Below are 17,210 nucleotides of genomic sequence, written 5' to 3' on the forward strand. Positions count from 1 at the left end.
CAACAAAACAAAAAGCCCGCCCAGCCCGTTCGGCAGGGAGCACACCGCAGCTGCGATCACGCGGTGTCGCAGCTAAGGGTCTCCGTTAAAAACCCATGGCTTGGTTCTGCCGCGAGTCTGCTGGTGCGGACGGGGTGTTTTCGTGGGCTGGCCGTGACGCTGGCGCCTACTGGGGTCCGCACAGGCGGGTCTTTCTACGGGGCTGGGGCCTTAGTGAAGCCCCGGCCTCGTCTCCTTGTCCTCCGTGGGCACAGAAGAGAGGATGACGGTCCGGAGGAGGGGAGTTTAGGGCTGAAGAGAGAGAGAGGGGTTATAATAAAAGACAGGGGAGGAAGAAGCTTACGGAGAAGATGAAGCCACAGAGGACTGGGAGGGAGGAGAGCACCAATGCGTAAAGCTGCAGAGATGTGTAAGGGGGAAAAAAAAAAAAAAAAGCAGCATCTTGCTCATCTTACGGTGTCTTCTCTCTCGGCGCAGGCCAAGCGGTGCGTTCGCGCGCCGTCGTGCTGCGGGCGCAGGGCGGAGGAAGGCCGTGCCCTGCTCAGCTCTCCCAGTACAGGCACTGTCCCGTCAAGCCGTGCTACCGCTGGGCTCTGGGAGAGTGGTCTCCGTGCCGGGTGGAGGTAAGGCTTTCTCGGACGCTCGCTAACTGCTCCCAGCGGTGCTGGTGCTTGATGTTAACAATAAAAATCATGGTAATGCGACAGAATTGATTTAGGCCGCTGTTCGTAGGTTTGAGGTGGGGTTTTTTTGTCATTGAAAGAGTTGATAAGACCCATGATAAAGCGGGGAAAGTTCAAGAACAGTAAACCTGCTCACATAATCTTCCAGCTATCAAAAACTATTTATAACAATATGAGTTCTGGTACTGTGAGCTTATAGAGGTATTAAAAGAGATTTACAGAGTAAATGTGCTTGAGTGAGCATAGCCATGGTGACCTATAATTTAATTATATAAAATAACTCTAACACAAAAATAGATAGGCTAGTTTTCAGGAGCGTTTAGTGGGTTTTTTTTCTTTCTTTTTTTTTAAAGTGCTCTATAGGAGGTCTCTCCCTACAGGGTGTTAAGTACGATAGTGTAAGTTATGGTATGAAATGCTGATTTCTACTTTCTCCTAAGTGTGGCTATCTTTTTAATGATCTAAAAATGGCCGGAATAAATTGCCATGTGCTGCACACACACTCTGCACCTCTGCTTTGTCAGCACTGGAGTCTTCATTTTCTCACTACCCTTGAGTTGCATCAAGCTTGAATTGATTTTTTTTTTCCCCCTACACTTTTTCTGCTCTCCTTATCTGTTAGATTGTGTTTCATATATTTAAACATATTAGTTAGTAAGCCAGATTAAGTGGACATGAATCTCTTAGGCTGAAGTTTCCCAGGCAGAATGAAATCCACTCAGTCTGCCTGAAGCCGGCTTTGCAGAGATGCAGGTGAGGGAAGTGTGGCTGAAAAATCCCCTCTCCGATCCCAGGGCACAAGACCTCTGTGGGGATCTGCGGCTGCTTCTCCACATTGCAGAGTGTAGGAAAATAAGGCCAATAATGCATGTAAAGACACATCCCTTGTCTTTTGTGGCCTGCCCTCTAGCATGGTGTGGCTTCTTGAGTACCTACTCACTTTCTTGACAGAGGCAAAGCAGATGCAGGAGAGCATCTTAGAGCTGTACAGAGTGCTGCCGGTGGCATCACAGATATCTAGAATTTTTCCCAGGTGTTTATAAATGAAATCTGGACTGATATGATCGTTGGACAGTCCAAGATCAGAGAAGCAATTAAGGCCACCTTTCTTTCTCTGTTCCTGTATGGAATGACAACTCATTGCAACTGAGGATGTGAATATGATCTGTGTATGTACTGCATACCTTATTTATTTATGTATAACATCCTCAACTACCATTTTGTCCACCTAAGGCAAGCAAATTCTGCTAAACATTAGGGAGGAGACCTTCAACCATAGGAAATAACATAGCTGATAATTCAGCTTCCATATTAATTCTTTTAACACCCTAGCATATTCCAGCTGAATAATGCATCTTGCAGAATAAAAATGTGTGCATCCAGAAGCCAGCTAAATTTCAGCTCAAAGCAAGTAATCATAACCTGCTCTAACCCAGATCTCATTCTGCACTCCCTGTGCGATACAGCTTGCTTCTCCTCTTAAATTACTGTGTTGTAGCTTCTCTACTCTTTGCTTTGTTTTTTGGAGAGGAGCCATTTTTTTCATGTCGAGTTCTCTTTAATGAGGTGCTTAGGAATTAAATGCAGTTCATAAATATAGGATGATTTATTCCTGTGCTTTTTTGGAAAAGAAGCTTAAGCTTGCTTTCTAAAGAAAGCTCTCAGAAGTCCTGTTTTCAAGGATAATTTGTTAAATAAGATAAATGCATACTATGGTAGAACCAAAATACGTATTATGAAAATGTCCTCCTGTAGTAATATAAACAGGGCACCTAATTATTAGGCTAAAATATTTCTTTCTTGTATTATGAGATAACTGAGAATGTATTTCTTAATCATAGAAGGACCATAAGTTGACTTCATGTGAATAATTAGAGGTTTTTGTGTGTTTAGGAATAGATCTTGCTAAGTGTTTTGTATTGCTGATTTTCACAGTACGTAAATCAGTGTGCTGCTGTCCATGAAATTACACATATCACGGGCACACCTCCAGCGGAGGGTGCTGCATCTGTGCTGTGTTCAAGGGGATGCAGAACTTTGAAAATGGGCAATATAGCTAATCTTAAAGGGATACATTACATGAATTATTTTCCCACTGGAGCTGAAGTGTTTTACCCTGATAAGGAGGAAGAAAACAGTAAAAATTAGCAGTGGCTGACACTGTTCATAATTTTTCCATTAAGGGAATATAAGCCAAGTAACTAGACATTACCAAACACTAGCCACCTACAATTCCCAGGCTACGAACCCTTCCTTTCTAAAGTGTTTTAAAAGCTGTCCCTTAAATGTGATCATATAGCACTTTTTTTTTATTAAGAATTTTTATGTAAGTCAGTGCTCATCACCATGAGCATCAACATGTGATGAGACTGGCATTGGCCAATCAACTCTTTACCTAAAATGACTGTGAACATGCACGAAACCCAGGTAAAAGCTGAAAAGAGAAAACTTTTCTTACAGTCATGTCCAGGCAAAGCATCTCATTAGGACCATCATCTGTTCGGTTACTAATGTGTTGTATGTGGCTGGTAATGCATCAGAGAGGGTGAAGTAAGAGCAGGTTTGTGTAGATGCTGTCATATGTCAGCATGTTAGCAAATTAAAAACATCTCTGGTTGTCAAAACACTATCTTAGGTTACGCTTCTATTTGTTTAATTGTATCTCTTCTCTCTCCAAGCTAATAACTAAAAGTCCTAAGCGTTGCTGGCCAAACCTTCTCCTTGCTTTCTGGGTGGTCACGTGGGGTGAGGGGGGCTCGCAGGGGGAGGCTGCGTGCAGGGAGACTGGAGATCCCCAAACACGCGTAGGGAACCCTGGGCTCTCTGCGTGGTTGAAAGGGTCAGTGCGGGAATTTGTGCAGCCATGGGGAGGGAAGTCCTGCCCGCTGGAAATCAGAGCCCTGCAGATTTCCTGCAAGGAGCTCATGACTCGAGAGAAAAATCCTGGTTCTGCGCAAACCTCAGATCATCACATCTACCAAGAAAGGGCATTTACAATACAGATTTGATCCCCAGAGTTCTGAATATTTGATAATCTGCTAGGCAATTCTCCTCTGATTAGGAGCTATTCACTGCAACCTCGTTGTGCCATTACTGTAGCAAACTTCCACTGATTCCACACCTATTAATTAGATCTTCAAATGTATAATTTTGGGGACATGAATAATTTTTAAGATGATATGAAAGTTAATATAGTGCTCCTGCATTGCTTATGACCTTGCCAGATGTACTGAAAAAGCCAGTGTCATATTCATCTGTAAATGACAGGGCAACGTTGCATCTTTTAAGTGTGTCATTGGGTTCTGTTGATTGCAAAAACAACCTTGCTGGTCTTGAATGAAAGCGAGTAAATGGAAGCCACTATTCAAAAGCTAACCTTTACCTTTTGAATTGTTTGAGATGCCATGGTTTTTATTTATTTCTTATTCTAAACATAGGAAAATATGAGTGTATTTCCAGTATTACATGGTAGAGGAATGAAGAATGTTGCCTTGAAGCGTGTTGCTTTTTGTAGTGGAGACTACCATACCAAAAGAAAATAGTTTATGAAAAAGAAAGTAGTTTATTCATATTCATATATTTATATAACTATTTGTATATTTGCATAAATTTATGTTTATATATGTTATTTATAAAAGAATACATATCATTTTAAAAACTTTTTTTGTCCTTTCTAGTAATTGTCAGTCATTCCACGAGCCATTTCTTTGAGTTGGAAATACACTACGGTTTGATTAGTGCCCATATCCCCAGAGAATTTTCTCCACATCGTATTCTGTTTCCACCAGCAATTTCTAAGAACTCTAACCCAATTGACAGCTGCATGAGTTATTCACACACCATTAATCTGAGACCGCAATAGAGGTTTCGGTGGTGAAACAGTAATTTAGAACAGTAAGTTACATACTGACTAAAGTGAAACAGGGTGTTGAAAACTTGAAAATGTAGCTGCATATAGTAAATCTGCACTAATACTTCTCTAAGACACTTTTGATTAGCAACTGCTTTAAATCCAACTAGTTAGGCTCCTATTTTCATTTCATTGTGTGTCAGCAAAAGGAGGAATGCAGAAAATGAAAAAGGTACCACAGGTATATAGGAGAGCCGTTCTTGAGATTCTTGCTATCAAACATGCTGGTGAATAAATGTGCCTGGTAGGGAGCCATTCAGTTCTGCAGATGAAGTCCATTATTTTAAAAAAAATCTACTGCCAAGCGATCCAAGTAGCACTTCCCTCAGTTATACAAAGGCAATGTTTCACCTTTCTTCTTGAGTGTTATTTACTGAATTTTGTAAAGTGCCATTTCCACAAGGCTTAGGATGCACGTGCATAAAGCGTTACACAGATTTAAGGTGTGTACCTCAAACATCATTGCAACTCTGTTTGTCAGAAGTGGATTAAGGTGGCCTTGGTGCTTCAGTTCTTACAGCATCCTCAGTCCTTGATCGTCAGTTTAGCCAAACGATACTGGTTTTCCAGTAAAGGAAGCCTTTTTTAGCCAGTATTTTGGTATATTGCTAAGTGTTTCAGGACTGGGCTGAAGAGTGGCTCAGATGGAGTCTTCTGTTGCTTGTTCAGAGTTAATTCAGTGCTAACAGACCGTGGCTAACGTTGGAAGATAAGTCAGTAGAGTATGTGCAATGAATCAGTGATATCTGTCCACTTTGGAATCAATAACTGTCTGCACAATTAAGAAATTACACAAACATCCTAGTAGATGACAATCCTTGCAGTCAAATTAAAAGCACTGAAGAATTTTTGCTGTTGCAGATTTACACCATTCAAACACTCATATTGGACTGTATCATCAAAGGAGATGAATGGAAATGTCCATTCTTTGTGGCCAGGCTCTGCCCTTGGCTTCTTTAGAGTAGCTGAGAATTTTTGTTTTCAGTTAGCTTTTCAGTTAGTCTTAAGAATCAGTAAATTCATTAGCTCTAATCAAAGGCATGAAGGGTCAACCCCCAAGATAGCAATCTCCTCCAGGATATTCATCATTTTTGGTACCCACCCCTTCTCCTAGGAGGTTCCAAGCTTTTCCATATGGGAAAAGACCAACTGTCCTGAAGCAATGCTCTTTACATATCCTTTCCATTCATGCCGTGTGCTAGGCACAGGCTTCAAGTCCTGCATATTTGAATTGTTCCAGCTAATTCATTTCAGTATTACATTTTCTTTTGCTACTGTTAAAGAAAACTGTTCTTACACTGCCCCAGAGCTGTGACCCTCTTCCACTCTGAACTGTGTTAATGCTGAGTACAGTAGTTCTCATCCATGCATAGCGTCCCATTGGCTCCCGGGGGCAAAGCTGCTAGCCAGGACCACGTGGAACAGCGCCACTGCACAGAAAGCTCCTGCCAGAGCTCTTCCTCATCTCCTCAGCTACTTGGTTCTTCCTGGACCTCCCAGGTGGAGAAAGAAAAGCACTTGTGTGCTGTTCTCCCACTTCGGTTATGATGTATTTTCCCATGCGGCTCTGCCGGCATGGGGAGAGGAATCTGGCAGTGCCCCTGGGTCTTGGCTTCAGTAGAGACATGCCTGGAGATCTCCATCTGTCCTCCCGTGACCTGGCATACCTGGAGGACTGTTCAGTCCAGGGACCAGATTTGTCTTTGAAGTCTTTTCAGGTGGAGTCAACCATGTTCTTCTGTGATGTGCCTATGTCAGCAGCATGTGTCTCTGTTCCTTTCTATTGTTTTATAGGGTGGACAGTGTGGAGATGGCTTCCAAGTCCGCAACCTCACATGTGTAGTGCATGATGCGTCTGTTTCTGATACCTCCAAACCAGTGGAAAATGCTTTATGTGGTGAGCTACCATCAAAAGAGAGTGTGCTGCAATTACCCTGTTCTGTGCCTTGCCCAGGTAAAGCCTTTGGGAAGTCGCAGTAGATTTCTGTCTGAGATAGCTTTTTGAGATAGAGATGCCTCTATAGTTCAGCAATTGTAGCTCATACTGGTAGAACAGCTGTTGTTCATTTTTTGTTTTATGTTAATTTACAAAAGTCAGAGTTATGCTCAGGCCTCCGTTGTTCAAGCTCATAGCCCCTGCTCAACTTCTGACATATGGCTGTGGTCAGACGATATGGGAAATTGTGCTGCAATCTCAGCTTAGGGAGCATTCCCAGCATTGAGCACTATCAGAGATACTACTAAGAACATGTAATTCAGCAGATCAGCTAATGCTCAGTCTGATGCTTCTAGATTGCTTGAAAAAGTCTTTCTTTCTTGGGAAGATAAGATACCATATGAAGCAGAAAATCTGAATAATGCCTATCATTGAGTGATAAACTGGTGGTATTTTGCTATTAAAGTTGATGTATACTTAGACTGTCCTTATCCTTTATGGCTGATTCCTTTTGGTAACCCCTGATTTATTCATTCAATGTGTAGGTGATTGCCACCTGACAGAGTGGTCGGAGTGGAGCTCATGTGAGCTCACGTGCATTGGTGGCAGGAGCTTTGAGACAACAGGTCGCCAATCTCGATCAAGAACATTTATAGTTCAGGCTCTTGAGAACCAAGAGAGCTGTTCTGGACAAGTCATGGAAACACAGCCTTGCTCAGGTAGCGTTGTCACAAGTCTGCTCTCTCCCATTCGAGAATTTCTTTTGATTTTGTTGCAATGTGAAGACTAATTGGTACTGATGTCTTTACACTGTAGGAGGGAAGTGTTACAACTATCTGTGGAAAACCAGCCTATGGCGAGAAAATGAACGCACTGTGTGGTGTCAGCGCTCAGATGGGATAAACGTCACAGGTATAGCCAAAAACTGCCACACACGATTGTGATTAAAAAGTCTTCATCCCGTTTTATTTCTTCCTCTGAATCAGCTGCTCGAAGGACAGTTGGAGTGCCTTTCTGCGTTCTTTCAGAATATCAGTTCAGATTTGTGTGTAGGTAGGAATTCACCAACCTGTTATCAGGTCAGCATCACACATGTCATTAAATGAGAGTAATTGGGTGAGTTACTCCTATTGTTTGGTTGGTCACAGGAAGAAACGAGTGCACATATTAAAAGGCCTACCTGGCTTGCGCAGCTGATAGTGCAACCTTTTTGTAACTGTAGAGAAAGGAAGAGAAAATTGCATGCATGGTAGAGAGCCCGGATTCTTTAACTCTTCTTCTGTTCCAGGCACAGGAATCTCAAATCACTCAGAGTTCAAACTGTGAGATTCCTGCTGTTCTTGTGACCTACAAAGTCTTCCTGTACATGATGAAAAGTGAAATTCATGGTCAGCACTTTGAAGCTCCATGACTTCTTGGCAAAGGCAATAGGGCTTGCACATCCTAGTTCTATTTATAATGACTTGTTACAATAATATACAAATTCTTATGTGCATGGGTTGCCAAGTAGTTAAGAATGCATTAACATTTTTTTATGCCTGTAGAAGCACAGACTTCCCCAAGTGAGGATGGGCTAAGGTGTTAATGTGGATTATGTCTTCTGATGTAGATAAGACATTAATGGGGATGAAGAAGATCTGCATCTAATTCCTGATTCTGTCCCCAACTTCCTATGTGGCTTGTGGCAAATTCCTTAATTCTGAATGTCTCCATTCTCCATTAGTAGGATGGATATGATAATAATTCCCTGCCTTGTTAAGGCAAATTAATTAATGTGATGCCTACAGATATTATGCTAATGAGCTCAATAGACTAGTATTTAACCATGTAGAATAAGCAAACAAGTAATACTTACACTATAGTGATCCAAGTCAAAAACATTGTAAAACCTACCCTTTAAAGTGCTCAATAATTTCTTTTACAGGAGGGTGTTCTCTTCAGACCAAACCGGCTGAAATTCAGCACTGCATTCCAGCATGCAGGAAACCATTCTCCTATTGCACAGAGGTAATTAGTTGCTGCAGAATATGATTGAGGAATTAACACTGCAAAAGCTATTCAGTTATCTTCTGTATCTCAAATGCATTTTAGGACCTTAGAAAATAGTTTAGTGTGCGCATAATACCACCTTGAGGAAGCTGCAGGAATTTCAATCTGAAAGGAAACCTTCGCAAACCTGCGGAAACAAGCTGATGGTGTTATAATTTTGGATTTCTTTTTGTAGAGCAGTTTTGGAACCTCTTAGTTTAATTTTCATTAAACTCTATTGTTCTGTCACACAGCAAATGAAGACTGCTTAGAACTGGCTTGAGAGGAGATAAAAGCATACTTCCCTTTTCTCTCCTCCATGGACACAGAAAGCCCCTCTGTCTGTGAGGAAGCCATGGTAGCATGATCTCACTGTCCTCATGCTACCTCCTAAAGCAAAACCTGGAAGGGACCTTGTTTGCTGAAATGTTGAGCATCTGCAAAACCTGCTGAAGCCTTAAGGCATTGTCTCTCCTTTGCCACCCAGCAAACGCTAGGCACAGATTTCAAAATTGGCACTTCCTATAGTACCACACTCCAGCGAAAAAGCTTCCCAAAACGGCTTATTGTTAGTCTCTGTGTCATCACTGTGACAGAATATAAAACCCAGACCCCTTCAATTAGCTGGGTTGCCGTTGGGGAGTAGTTGCTTGCTTCTGAAAATAGCCTCCACAGCTCTCAGCATCAGCTGGATATCTCGTGGGAGGAAGTACACATCGGAAACGAGCTCATGGGCAATTGAGTATGGCCATGGGGGTTGCTGTGAGAGCGCTGAGAGCCTGCAGGGATATAAAAGTGATGGGTAAACTGGCATTTATTATCTATAAAACCTCTTGAGATTCCATTTTCTGCCCAAAGCCTCTCAAGAGCTCAGGATCATCTACCAACAAATTGAGGAGGCTGTGGCAAAATGCTGAGGTCAAGAGTTAACTTCTGATCACAGATAATGTAAATCAATCACTTTTTTGGATTGTAACAAAAGATATCAGACCCTCAGACAGATGTTGTAATTATAAGATAATTAGCAAAGAAAGACAACCTAAGAAAGCTGTATTAAAGCAGACATCCAGAAAATCGAGCATCTATTTAGTGAGCCACAGACTTCTAAGAAACCTAGACTGATACAGGGCAATGGATATTTGGTCATAAGGACAATGCTTCATTTCAAGAAATACTGAAATGGAAATACTTTGGAATAAAGGGTTTGGATCTGGAGTCAGACTGTTTCTTTGTTAATCTTATCTAATGCCCAGCATGGTTAGCAGTAAAATTTTTATTGACAAGAGAGGTTGAGGATGAAGCCACAGATGCCTATGATTAAGCCTGTTAGAATGAAAATGCATGAAAATGGCTCCATGTTGGTCTTCTCTGTAATTACTGACTCTCTCTCAGCTAATACCCTATATACCTTTTTTCTTTTTGGTCTGAAATGGATTTGCAGGTACCAGTTCTTGGCTTGTTTGGTTTGGTGGAAGTTAACTTGCTGATTACATGTGCAGAAAGTAGTTCACAGTTTCTTCATAGTTTACCTACAATTTGCACTGTTCTGCAAGAGGATACTATTTAGTTTAATATCGAATTCCCTTTTATCACCTAGAGAGGAGTCTGCGGATGTGAGCGAGGATATACAGAAATAATGAGATCAAATGGTTTCCTGGATTACTGCATGAAGGTACCAGGTTTAGAAGATAAGAAAGCTGATGTTAAGACTGTTGCTGGAAAAAATAAACCTGTCAACTCAAAAATGCATGACATTTTCAAAGGATGGTCTATTCAACCTTTTAATCCAGGTGAAAAACTTAAATATGAATGGAATAAATTTTCTTTACAACGTTTCTGTAGAAGAAAGGTACATGCTTTGTAGATCATAACATCAGAGATTGTGTCTGGGAGCTGCAGAGCAGTCTCACAATTGCTAACTTGTGTGTCATCTTTCTTTCCTTTGTGGCTATATAAAATAATCGTAATCTCTTATGCTGAGTGATAGCGGAGACAAAATGAAGCAATAATATTTTGCAAAAGTGTACTCATATGTGATTTGGGGGGATGCTTACTATTATTATCTGATGATGTTTCTACAAACGTTGTGTTTGGACCGGGAAAGACATTGATCACTAGCACTTCAGAAGACTCAGAGCAGAAATACACATTAAGATTTCTTAAAAGAAGAGGTTGGTTTTTTTCTTGCCATGTTTCAAAAGTATATGAAAAAACAGGGTGGAAAATGTATAGACAGTTGAAGAGGCTAAAGTTTTAAGTGTTGAAGTTAAGACATTAAAAAAAAAAAAAGACATTCCCCCACTCCCCACCCCACTTCCCTGAAACAGGCAAGCTATGATATACCCAAATAGTGAGTCTTAAACTGGTCTTTTACTCTGGTGTCATAAAATGTTTCCCAGTTTGAACTGGCATACTGAATATGCCTAGACCGGCATACAGCATTGGAGCCATTGCTATAGTATCTGATACCAGTTTGAGCATTACTATCCAGGTAACGTAACCAAGTAATCTTGAACAGTAGCCTAACTAAATGAGTGAGGTTGGGTAAAACTTGGGGAGTAGAAGTCTGCAGAAGCAAACATACCTGTTTGATCTTCTTGCTCTCACTGTATTTTTCTTCCCCACTTTTCACACACTTGCATTTTTGTTATTTTTTTTTGGTGAGTTTCTCATTTTAAAACTATTTTCGCAACATTAATTTATTCAAAATAAATTTCTAAAATAGGAATGAAACTTTAAAATGGAAGACAAAAGTGTCAGGCATGTCAAAATGCATTAATTCTCCCCATGTTCTAAAATCCTCCCAGTGCCTCCTTCCCCGTACTCTGTGATGTGACATTGTGGTTGTTTCCTATTAGTTTGTAATGAACATGGGATTTTAGAAAACATGTAATGAAAAATTCTGCTATGGTATTCAAGGGGCCGTAACTCTGCCTGATATATGTGATCACACTTTGAATGTTACATTTACATATTTGATTTGCATACAGTAGTTACCCTTTGCATTGACAGTCTCAGAGCTAATAGAGCTTGGTCCAAAGCCTTTTAAAGTTGGCTGGGTTTAGATCAAACTCATCATCCAAAAGCCTACGCAGTTCACTAGCAGCTCGGGTCGCAGGTTTGGGGTTAATTGCCTTTTTGTCGGTGTCTGTAGACTTACTTAGGTGTCCCGTCTTCAGCTGATACCTTTGTGGGGTTAGCAAAAGGGAGAGAGGAGTAGGTGGATGCTACATCCCTCTCTCCAAATCAGCATTCAAGGCTGCAGCCCTGAAAGCTTGGCCTTGGTGCAGCATTGTGGTGGAGCTGGTTCTCCCTCAGGGGCAGGGAGAGAGAAAGAGGGTCTAAGGAGCTTTTACAAAGCATGGTATGATTTAATTTTGGGGCAGAAATGTTACAGAAACACTACAGGGCAAAGCAGTAAAGAAGGCACATGTCTGCTAGACAACCCCATGGAGCCCTGTAGGTATCTCTTCAGTCTGTTCCTCTATGTGTCCTTCAAACCACAGCTCAAGGCTAGTATGCTTCAGATCGTTCCCCTTCTTTGTCTAGCTTCATGACAAAATATGTAACTGCTCCCCTAAAACAAAGCTCTCAGGCTTACTAATGTGGGGAGTTGCAATAATTACTGCTAGCTACGCCAAGGAACCACTGTCACCAGTTATGCTCTCGACAGCGAGTCTATGGTGAACCTTCCTGTATGAATGGCGTTATAACACTCTTCAGTATGATAGCCCTTGACGTTTGTGTACTTCTAAGGCCTGGTATCTGTCAGGGGAAATGTATGTGCCTTTGTCTATTTAATTTGATTTCCCTTCCTGGTTATAGTTTGGAATGCAAATTTTATACCAATTTAATGAGACTGATGCTTTTGTTCTTTTAAATGTTCTGCAGGAGCGCACAGAACTGATTTTGAATCAGGCTGTGTTTTTCCTTTCTGTACCACGCTCTGAGAGGCCAGAGTTCAGGTACAAAAACTTTCTCGAGTCGAGAGGCAATTTAAATAGTATTGCTAAAATGTAGGCTGCAGGGCCCAATGCCTTTATACTGGGGATGGAGAGCATCTCTGCCTTCGTAGTGGACATGGAGGGATGCCTTTCTCTTGCTGTGAAATCCCCTTTGCAGGACTGCTAAATGTTTTGTGGCCCCTCTCCAGTGGAGAGGGGCCACAAAATTCATACCTGGACTTTAGCACAAATTGTGGACGTGACACACTGAGCTCTTCTCACTTGGGAGACAGGCTACCAGTGTGCTGGGGAGAAGAGAAACTCTGTGAGAGATACTCAGCCTTTCCACAGAGTTGGGAAAAAGCAGTAGGGATGGGATCTGGTTAAATATGTTTCCCTTTGAAAAATATCGTCATTCAAACATAAAATGTGAAGTAGGCTCGGTGGCTGTCCCATGCGGCGGCTCCGTGCACGCATGATGAGTCTGCTACGGCTTCTGTCAGAATCATTTCCGTGGCCATGGGGTGGCTTCGTATTTCTGCCCCCAGTAGGTATTAACGACTTTGATATGAATAATACTGCACGGAAAAAAAAAAACCCATAGTTTCTGTCTACAAGGGATTCTATACATCCAGATCTGGGCAAGAAGCAGAAATGCTGATTTTTTAATGATTATTATTAATGCGAAGCTTTTAATTCAAAAACCATCAACACAACATGTTTCAAAGCTTTCTATCAGAAGGAAAATGCCAACACGCTCAAGCTGAGCCATGTGCGTGGAAGGGCTCTTGCAGGGTCGCGGGGTCCGGTCCCCTGGCCCGGCATGCAGACAAATCTAACAGCTCTGTCAAGAGCCCTGTCTCACTGCCCCTTAAAACTCATTACATTTCCTGCTCCCGCGGCCCAACTAGAAAGCTCTTGCACAACTTTATCCCTCTTAGTTTTATAAAACATGTTCTTGTTTTTATTCTAAGCTGAATTTATTCCCATTTGTACCTGTCCAAGCATTTTTTCAGCTCTAAGTAGCTTGTTCGCTCTGGTATTTACCCCTAGTGACCCCCAGGTACTTGCAGAGAGCAATCGCATCCCTTCCCAGTCTGCCTTTTTTTAGGCTGGGCGTAGTAGGTGTACCGGCATTTTTGTCGGGGTCGGCTCACCACTGAAGCGGGTTTGCCGGAGTGGCCTTTGCAACCCGCGAGCGGATGCGCTGCAGTTGCCTCGCGCCCTGCTCTTGTCTGGGGCTAGCAGCCCGGCTGCCTCATGCTTCCTCTGCTCCACGGCAAGCACCGGCACTCGGGAATGAGCTGCGGGAGCTCTGCCAGAGGGGGATAATGCTGTTTTGGAGCACTGACCTGGAGGGTTCATTCTGAGTTTTCATGAGGAAAGCCTAAAATCTTTACCAGAGTTAAAATGCTGTTTTGAAAAAGATTGCAGGAAAATGTTTTCCATCAAAAGCATGCTCTTTATGGATTATTCCCGGGCAGTCCTTGCTGTGTTTCCCATCAACAGCGATATCAATTTTGCTTGTGTGTTTTTTCTTTATTTATCCTCTGAAGAATTTGTGTGTATTAGCTTCTTACTCTTTCCTTCTCTCCCTCTATCCTTTTTCCTCATCTTCCAACAGATGGTAGACTGAAGATCTGGGTATATGGAGTATCAGCTGGTGGGTTCCTCATCATCATTTTCATGATTTTTGCATCCTACCTTATGTGGTAAGTTCTGCATGTATTTTGTCCTTTGTTTGTTTGCTTTTATTTAAATAATCCAAGATACAGCACAGTCAAAGCCCTCTGTTGCAGAGATTTAATCTTTGAGGTCTTAAGGAAGAATTGAACTTGGATAATTTGACTACCATCATTTGGCCCCTACCTCAGAATAATTTAAAACTCTCAAAATTGTAAATGCTAACTGATATGATCTTGAAGAAGTATGGTGGCTATATAGGCTACATGTGTGTCTATTTAGGAAAAGAATTATTTTTTGGTTATCAAAAGGCACTTACGTTTATGCAGACTTCTACTAGGATTAGAAGGACTTTTTATTGTACCCACTTCAAAAAAGATAAGTAAAACTGAAAAAAAAAATAAAGACAAGAAGGCTGATTGGATCTAGAAGACAGTTCCGTTCAAGGAAGGACTAAGCAGAATAAGGTCGTTCAGTTGAAAAATGATGCTTGACAAGGGAATACAAGGGAGATCTATGAAATCGTGAATGGAGTAGAAGAGGCAACTGGGGAAATTTTATTTCCCACAGCATAAGAAGTAGGAAGCATCTGATGAAATTGTCATTTGAAATAAAGAAAAGATTTTATTTTTCACACAGTGCACTGTCACCTCGTGAGCTCACCGCTATCAGGTACTGCGGATGCCAGAAAGAGAGCAGGATTCCCCCATGGCTTAGCAGGTCCCAGGCAATGGGGGCCCTGGGTTTAGGTGGGGTTTCCTGGCTCTATGCTCCGGCTCAGGAAATCCCCAGGTAGTTTTTTGCAGCGAGACCATCAGGAGGAAACATGCCCTGTTTCTAAAACTTCTGTTTCTAGCCACAATTAGCAGTAGGATGCTGGGTGTCCTGGACCCCACGGGTCTAAACCCGTGTGCATCTCTGCCGGTGTGTTGTACTACGCGGGGAGATGTTTGCCTTCCTCCAGAGCAGCAGTCACCACGAGGTAGGGCTGTGGTTTGATAGAGTTGACATCGCACTTTCTGGTTTAAATATTTAAGAAGATGCATCTCAGAAGATATGAAGCATCAGCATCTGTGTGTCCTGCAGGGCCCACAGCTGTCCCTGAAGCCCATGGAGCTGGCATGAGCTCCAGAAATTATACCAATCTAAACAGTTCAAACCTCTAGCAAAGCTGAGCCGAGAGCTGGAGAGTTGCCACCGTTTCCCTGGTGGTGACATTACCCTACGTCATCAAAATCACTTTATTCTCTCTCTCCCCCTCTTATTCTCTCATTTTCTTTCTCGTTCATTCCCTCTCTTTCTCTTCAGTTAAAAGCTTAAATAACAGAGTTTGGATACTAGCTGGGAGTTTCCTTATTTTATAAGATGTAAGTACCATTCCTCTGTGATGTCCAAGTGGAGCATATAGAGGATTTTTTAAAATAACATTACACAGTTCTCCATCACTTGAAGACTAGTGAGTAAGTATATGTCTCAGGAACAATAGTTATTGCTGCTTCGGTGCAAGGGAAAAATGAGCATATCCCTGCTGCAGACAGTTGATGACTCCATTTTTCTGTGAGATGTTCCTTGTTTTGTCATCTGAGATGACAACACTGGAGACTTCTGTCTTATTTCATCTTGCAGATTAAGAGCACAGCTGGCTGTAGGCTGTCCTGTCCTTCCTAGGCAGGCGGCGCACCCATCCTGCACACTTAGCAGCATAGGCATAGCTCCATGCCGCTTTGCTCCCAAGGGCCCACTACACAGCAGTGTCACGTAACTGCAAAATGAAATAGCCACCATGGAGAGCTGTTTTCTTTTTTAAATGTTTTTAAGCTTCATACACTACTACAGTTTGCATTTGTTTTATTTCCTGAGATGCTTTTATTTTCCTTGCAGCAAAAAAACAAAACAGCATCAAAGCCCTCCTCCGCAACAGAAGCCTCTCACCTTAGCCTACGACGGCGATGTTGACATGTAACAGGAAAAAAGAAGTCCAAATGTAGACATCTACTGCCTTAACTGCTTTCTTTTTTGTAAGTCTCAGACTTCTCAGTTTTTTGAGGAATCTCCTGATGTGTAATATGCTGGGCAGAACAGAAAGATTGCAAGCTTAGAATTTTGCCACCTCTTTATTTAAAAAAAAATACAAATAAATAAAGAGTCAAAGACTTGGATCCTGTGAAAGTTTTCTGAAGAGACCTGAAAACACATCTCTTCCTGTTGAGCAATGGGAATAAAAAATTAAGAAAATCTACAGACATCAAAAGGCATTACTAAAAAATAAAAAAATAAAAAAGGCATGACAATCCTGAGGAAAAAGTGACATTTATTGTAAATGACAAGTTTGACACAGCATCATTATGCACTATATTAGTGCAGGGCTCTTTATTCTTCACATATTTCAACAATGAGTTTTCTAGTGTTTACATTTTGTTCAAAAGACTTTAAGACTGGATCATGCATTTTGAGAAACGCAAAGAAGAATGAGTTGAAGTGTCTGAAATTATCTGTTTTTTTTTTTTAAAGTTTATTGCTTCTTATCCTGTTTTCTAGTCTGGAATATGATTTTGCTTCATTTCCACCTATAGGACAGAATAAGGATTGTTATGAAAAAGCGTAGGTGGTTTCTTAACTGAAAATATTTTTTAAAGAGTTGAGTAGATAGGTGTTTTGATGAATGGCTAGAGGACTTGATTGTTTAAAAAGTATTCTAAATTAAATTAAACCATGTAGATACATTATGGCCAGTTTAAATTGTTATTCAGTTTAATTAATACAAACTCTGCTTTTGTATTTAAATTTTCTTATCTGAAATATTTATAAATTCTTTTTTCAAATTTAATTACCTGACCTCATTTAATATACATCTAACACAAATACTGTTTGTAGAAGGTCTTGCTTTTTTAAATGTTTCAAAACCACTGAAAAGTTACATATTATAAACATCTGGGAACATTTGAAGAGGATAAATGTTTATAATAGTATGTGTTGCAAGTAAGAAAGTGCCATCTTGTGGTATTGGCTTGTATTTATAAGCAAAT

At 41.3% G+C, this 17,210-nt stretch overlaps 1 protein-coding gene across 1 annotated transcript in view; it reads left to right on the forward strand.

The window, feature by feature from the left end:
• THSD7B (thrombospondin type 1 domain containing 7B) overlaps positions 1 to 16,284 on the forward strand; it is a 271,641-nt gene extending 255,357 nt beyond the window's left edge. Inside the window, exons 21-28 of the mRNA XM_026089076.1 lie at positions 478 to 623; positions 6,388 to 6,547; positions 7,075 to 7,248; positions 7,346 to 7,441; positions 8,454 to 8,536; positions 10,155 to 10,347; positions 14,126 to 14,213; positions 16,066 to 16,284. Coding sequence (XP_025944861.1) covers positions 478 to 623; positions 6,388 to 6,547; positions 7,075 to 7,248; positions 7,346 to 7,441; positions 8,454 to 8,536; positions 10,155 to 10,347; positions 14,126 to 14,213; positions 16,066 to 16,147 — 1,022 coding nt within the window. The 3' untranslated portion in view covers positions 16,148 to 16,284. The remainder of the gene's footprint in view (positions 1 to 477; positions 624 to 6,387; positions 6,548 to 7,074; positions 7,249 to 7,345; positions 7,442 to 8,453; positions 8,537 to 10,154; positions 10,348 to 14,125; positions 14,214 to 16,065) is intronic.
• Positions 16,285 to 17,210: the final 926 nt, after the last annotated feature.

This window comes from Apteryx rowi, unplaced genomic scaffold, assembly GCF_003343035.1.
Source record: "Apteryx rowi isolate R43461 unplaced genomic scaffold, aptRow1 scaffold_8, whole genome shotgun sequence".
In the NCBI taxonomy this organism is placed as follows: Eukaryota; Metazoa; Chordata; class Aves; order Apterygiformes; family Apterygidae; genus Apteryx; species Apteryx rowi.